Here is a 6,621-nt window from a genome sequence, read left to right as displayed (position 1 = left end):
ATATATGTATATATATATATACTAACTGGATTCTTTCGGTTTCAATCTACCAAATCTACTTACCAGGCTTTGGTCAGCCTAAGGCTATAGTAGAAAACACTTACCCCCAGGGTGCCATGCAGTGTGGGACTGAACCTGGAACTATGTAGTTGGGAAGCAAACTTCTTACCACACAGCCACACCTGTGCCTTTCAAATCACACACCATACCGTTACCATTTTGAAAAGAAGAGAGAGGAAAGCTTATTCAATAGTCCAAGAAACCTAATGTACAACAGAATGCTGAGAGAATCATTGGTGGATTAACTTTGATCTTAAGTCTTCTCAATCAGAGCTGATTTAGACCTCAACACCAACAACAAACTCATTACCACATGCCCTAGTAGTAGTAGTAGTAGTAGTAAGTAGTAGTAGTAAGAGTTAGTAAGCAAGCAAGGGAAAAGAAACTAAATAGTTAAACAATGCAGTAAATATTCCAAGAACCAAACCGAAATAAGGCTTTGTCCGAGAAGGAATTGTTTGAGGTAAGCAAGCAATTCGTAGGGGAAGAAGAGGAGCTGGAAAAAAGTAAAAAAACAAAAAACAAAACAAGGGTATGGCAGGAATTGCAAAAAATATGAGTAAAGTCGGCAAAGAATTAAATAAATGACAATAAGCTAGAATTAAAAGAATGGGTGGAGTTATATTTATATATAGATATATATCTTAGATTTACTTAATTTAACCCTTTGCCTGTCATATTTACCGGGCATTCATTCATCATTTATGATACACATTTTCAATTTATTTTGAGCCACCAGAGTTACTGAGGACTTATGAAAGGAAAGCTTTATATTACTCAAAACGTATGAAACAAGGGCTCAATAAAAATCTGAAAACAAGCATGGATATTTAGGAAAAACTTATGGAAATACTTTCGATAGGCAAAAGGTTAAATAAATGTATTTTAATGTTTATTAAAAGCAGAGTCTGTGACAATGAATAATATTATACTGTTACAAATTTGATGATATGAAGTTAAAGCAGTGTTTTTTAACCATTTTTTAAGCTATGGACCCCTTTGATTCCAATTTTACTCAGATGGAGACCCCTAGCCAATCGATGTCTAAAAATCTTATTATATTTGTATAATTAGCTATTATTTGTTGTTGTTGTTGGCACTCCATCACTTACGACGTCGAGGGTTCCAGTTGATCCGATCAACGGAACAGCCTGCTCATGAAATTAACGTGTAAGTGGCTGAGCACTCCACAGACACGTGTACCCTTAACGTAGTTCTCGGGGATATTCAGTGTGACACAGTGTGACAAGGCTGACCCTTTGAATTACAGACACAACAGAAACAGGAAGTAAGAGTGAGAGAAAGTTGTGGTGGAAGAGTACAGCAGGGTTTGTCACCATCCCCTGCCAGAGCCTCGTGGAGCTTTAGGTGTTTTTGCTCAATAAACACTCACAACGCCCGGTCTGGGAATCAAAACCGCGATCCTATGACCGCGAGTCCGCTGCCCTAACCACTGGGCCATTGCACCTCCACTAATTAGCTATTATTAGGCACTGAATAAAAAACAAATTGTTAAAATATCTTGTGTTTTGTAAGAGCATAACCAATCTATTGCATATAAATTGTAACAGCTTAAATCTTATCCTTCAACAAAACACAAAACATTTTAACTTTTCTTTTTCATACAATAATGATATATCAGTATAAAAATATAACGGGACTTTTTCTGAACATTAAATGTTTATTAGGGTCCAATGGAATATAATAGGAATCAAAAGGGGCTATAGGCAAAAAAAATGGTTGAGAACCATTGATACAGATAGAAACGGACACAGAGAGTAGAGGTATACATAGTCAAAGGTATATACAGAATTAATATCATCCATGTATATTATATAACAGATATATAAGGATGAAATTAGAATATTTACATCCACATCTTTGTTTTTCTTTCATGGTTTATGTTTTATTTTTAGTGGGTTAGTTAAAAAAAACAAGAGAAATTCTCAAGATTCTTTTTAGGGTCTCCAAGACTGGGTAAAAAGGGTGGGAGAAAGTTATCATCAGGCTGGCCCCAATGTATGTAGCCAGAGTAAACTTAGTTAGATGTACCTGAGCAAGACGGGTTTCATACTGTTAAAACCAGACGACAGGTTAAATATAATGTAGATGTAAATATTAAAAAAATTTATAATCTCAACAACAACAACAACTTCTCTGAAACATTTAAACATCAATAAAGAAAATGATTTCTATTAATATGCAAGATGGTAAATTTGTGAATGCATAAGGAAGGAGTAAAGTCAACTGAATCAGCAGTCAACCTCAATATATCACTGGTATTTTAGTGGCAAGCATGCCTCTGTGATTTATATTCATTTAACACTGAAGTACTAAAACAGAAACTGCCACAGAGCTTCTAATTTAAATTTCTACTATTTATATAATAATAATAATAATAATAATAATAATAATGACCTGCGAGGTCATGCACTGTTTATCTTGATATGAGATCACCATGTCGCGCACATATGGTTGTGATGCATGTGCCTGGTGTACCCTTATCAGACGGGTAGTCATGATGGGTATAATGGGCTTTGTATATTTTACCCCAGTATCACTTTGATGGCATGCACTGCTCTCTCACTCAATAATAATAATAATAATAATAATAATAACCCTTTCTTTTAAAGGCAAATGACCTGAAACTTTGGGGGAGGGGACTAGTTGTTTACATCAATCCCAGTGCGTAACCAGTATGTATTTCATCAACCCTGCAAAGATGAAAGGCAAAGTCAACCTCAGCGGAATTTGAACTCAGAACGTGCAGATCGACAAAATGATGCTAAGCATTATGTCTCAGTATGCCACTGATTCTGCCAGCTCACTGCCTTAATGGTAATAATAATAACAAGAGCACTCAGAGAGCGCAAACCTCTGCCAAAGCAACACCAACGTCCTCTCAACGATTAGCCGGAGATGATTTTTAAAATGAGATTATCTGAAATAAACTCGACTGTTCTCACAAAGGAGAATACTAAGAATGAACCTAACCACTCTTAAAAATTGAGTAAAAATAATCCAGAACCCTTGTCCGGTACCAGATGGATTCCAAAATCTAATCAGTTCATGCCAGTCAGGAAGCCAAACATCCCTGAAAGTTTCATCCGAATCCATCCAGCCTGAATATTCTACCTGTTTTATGTTCCAGCTAACCAGATCAAGCTTCTCACACCTATCCTACAATGTCATTCTAAAAATAAACAAACATGGCTTAGTGATCAGGGTATTCGGCTTACGATCATAAGACCATGAGTTCAGTTCCTGGCAGTGTGCTGTGTCCTTGAGCAAGTCACTTTATTTCACCTTGCTCCGGTCCACTCAGCTGGCAAAAATGAGCAGTACTTGTAATTCAAAGAGCCAACTTTGTCATATTCTGTGTCACGCTGAATCTCTCTGAGAACTATGTTAAGGGTAGGCTTGTCTGTGGAATGCTCAGCCACTTGCACATGAATCTCATGAGCAAGTTGTTCCGTTGATCGGATCAACTGGAACCCTCGCTGTCAAAACCAACAGATTGTCAATCTACATTTGACACAGTAATCTGAATGTTAAAGGGTTAAATTTAACTCCTTGCAAACAGGAAGCAGTACTGACCACATCGAAACCCCGTGTGTGTGAGCAATGGAATGTCTCCTTCTGTGCGGCACCATGTTTTCAAATATACCACACTGAGAAGAATCTATAAACACTTTGTAAAATTCCTCGTATGAAAAACTGTGTAGTTACTGAACAGCTTAATGCTAGTACACAGCACAGACTGTCAGTCAGTACTAAATCCATGTGTAAGGGGTGAATGAAATACACAGAACTTTATGGATGACTGCTGAAAACAAAAGTATCTCGTTAATGTGATGATGTAAAAATGAGAGTAGTTGATAAAACTGACCACTAACCAGCTCCGTTTATTCTATCAATATGCAAAATATCCATGTTAACCTCTTTTAATAATTACTTACCTACGGTTATTTGGTCGGCTAGTCTTACGTACGGATCCCGAAGACCTTCTTTTCTGATTTTCTTGCTCGTCTTTCATATCAAGAATTTTTTGTTTGATATCAGGATCATCACAGATGTCTATGAAAGAGTTTAAAAAAAGGAAAAGAAGAGGTAAGGGATATAATTATTAGATTGAAATGATACAAAACACCAACTACATTATCAAAGATCAATTTAATAACATATAAGGTATACAGGTATAGGTATGGCTGTGTGGTTAAGAAGTTTGTTTCCCAACCATATGGTCTTGGGTTCAATCCCACTATGCAGCACTTTGGACAACTGTCTTCTACTATAGTTGTCGTATACACATACATACACATATAAACACATATTATCTAATGTCCATCATGCCGGGCAAAATACTTAATGGTATTTCATCTGTCACTACGTTCTGAGTTCAAATTCTGCCAAAGTCAACTTTGCCTTTCATCCTTTCAGGGTTGATTAAGCCAGTATCAGTTATGCAATGGGATTGATGTAATCGACTTAATCCCTTCCCCCAAATTTCAGGCCTTGTGCCTACAAGAGAAAGAATTATTTAATGTCCATAAGGCGGCAAGCTGGTAGAATCGTTAGCACGCTGGATGAAATGCTTAGCGGTATTTTGCCCATTGCTATGTTCTGAGTTCAAATTCCAACGAGGCTGACTTTGCTTTTCATCCTTTCGGGGGTCAATAAATTAACCTATAGAGCGCTGGGATTTGCACTTACAGAGCATGGACTGCTGAGCACATTTTATGAAAATGGGACTACCATGCACACATAAAAACAAAAAATAGTTAAAATATCTTTTTAGTACATAATGGTGGCAAGTTTTACATCATCTGAAAAATCATTAGTAGATTTATCTCCTGACAGACATTTCAACAAACGCTCATAAATTAGATGCATCAGTTCCTGACTAACCAATTCACTCACAAGGCTTTGGTTGAACTGGTTGCTATAGTGCCGAAGCTTCTTAACTACTTCTTAACAACACAATTGGAGTGGAATATTCTGATGTGGTTGGTTTTCTTACAGAGGAACACAAAGGAGGAGGAGAGGAACAACAACAACAACAAATACATTCAAAAATTTAAGTTTACCAAATGGAGTATCATTTTTCTTGGTTTTTGAATCTATATCAGCGCCGTATTCTACCAAAAGATCCAGCATCAAAGACTAAAGAAAATAGATAAAGGCAGAGAAACATTCAATACCAATGATGAGTTTCAAACACATACAAGCTAACATAATAAAATAAATAACTTATAATTAATAATTTTATACAAATAGATATATGTCTAAAAGATGGCTGTCCACTTGTGACCAAGGAAGACCATCACTGACCATTAAGAACATTGTGCACGCAGACAAGTTTACGCTATACCTTTGGGACTCCACTAGTGACTAAGGAGTCCACTCTTGATAGACACATTCATCCGCATATATCATCATCATCATTTAACACCCATTGTCTATGCTGGCATGAGTTGGACAGTTTGACCAGAGCTCGCAAGGTTTCTATGGCTGGATGCCCTTCCTAATGCCAAACTGCAGACCAGACTTTTCCCAGTCACTACACTGGTGGTGCGTTTTTGAGCAGCTTGCTTAAATTCTGCACACAAAAGGCATTTTTTTTTTAAATACTCATTTTTCCCTTTACATAATTCCTAGGTTGAATAACCATGACACAATACCTGACAAAGCTGAACCTTTGAATTAGAGGTTCAATCCCTAGAAAGTTTCTCTCAACCCATTTTCACACAGAGTCTTGGAGTAACCCAAGGCTGTAGTAAAAGACACTTTGTCCAAAATAAGGTTCTTGTGAGTATAAAGTGAACTATTTAAGCACTTACCCATGTTTCATTCATTCATCCATCCATAAAAACAAAAGGGTTAAGCTCCTTGAATCATATAAACTCATAGGGCCGGTTTCCCTGCTTTTGCAGTTTATCCACTCCCCCTGGATGAGATGCTAGATCATAACAAGAATACTCATTTCTGCCAGTTGAGTGGACTGAAGCATTATGAAATGAAGTGTTTTGCCCAAGAATACAATGCACCGCTTGATACAGGAATTGAAACCACAATGTTATGATCAGGAGTCCAACACCCTTACCAGTAAGCCACACATCTCCACCATCCAACCATTCATAAATAAACCCATCCATTCATTCATAAGTGAAACAAAAATAAAAATATTAAAAAAAATGAAATATAAAAATGATTACCTCTTGCCAACAAGCAGCAGCATGTATAGGTTCCCAGGATTCATCATCACGGGAATTCACAGGTACCTTGTGGTCGAGTAAATATTTAGCAACTTCTAAGTAGCCATTGGCTGCTGCTATGTGGAGCTGAAAGAAAATCAAATGTAGGTGAGGGGGAAATGTTCAATTTATGATGTACAGTGTTTGTTTTTTAAATGACTTTTCTCATGAGAAGATAAGCAAAAATACAACCCCTGTTGTTGAAAAAATATATACTCTTTTACTCTTTTACTTGTTTCAGTCATTTGACTGCAACCATGCTGGAGCACCGCCTTTAGTCGAGCAAATCGACCCCAGGACTTATTCT

The 6,621-nt window shown here is 36.9% G+C and overlaps 1 protein-coding gene across 3 annotated transcripts in view; it reads right to left on the bottom strand.

The window, feature by feature from the left end:
- Nucleotides 1–6,621, bottom strand: part of LOC106873321 (protein phosphatase 1 regulatory subunit 12A) — a 231,579-nt gene that overhangs the window by 8,952 nt on the left and 216,006 nt on the right. For 2 of the 3 annotated variants that reach the window (XM_052975110.1, XM_052975109.1), the window contains exons 8-11: nt 6,276–6,401; nt 5,148–5,223; nt 4,020–4,137; nt 488–556 (exon numbers count right to left, since the gene is read on the bottom strand). In XM_052975110.1, coding sequence (XP_052831070.1) covers nt 488–556; nt 4,020–4,137; nt 5,148–5,223; nt 6,276–6,401 — 389 coding nt within the window. The remainder of the gene's footprint in view (nt 1–487; nt 557–4,019; nt 4,138–5,147; nt 5,224–6,275; nt 6,402–6,621) is intronic. The other variant, XM_052975111.1, reaches the window with a different exon arrangement.

This window comes from Octopus bimaculoides, chromosome 20 (assembly GCF_001194135.2).
Source record: "Octopus bimaculoides isolate UCB-OBI-ISO-001 chromosome 20, ASM119413v2, whole genome shotgun sequence".
Classification (NCBI taxonomy): Eukaryota; Metazoa; Mollusca; class Cephalopoda; order Octopoda; family Octopodidae; genus Octopus; species Octopus bimaculoides.
The sequence above is the reverse complement of the archived record's forward strand: the minus strand, read 5'-3'. Positions and strand labels throughout refer to the sequence as shown.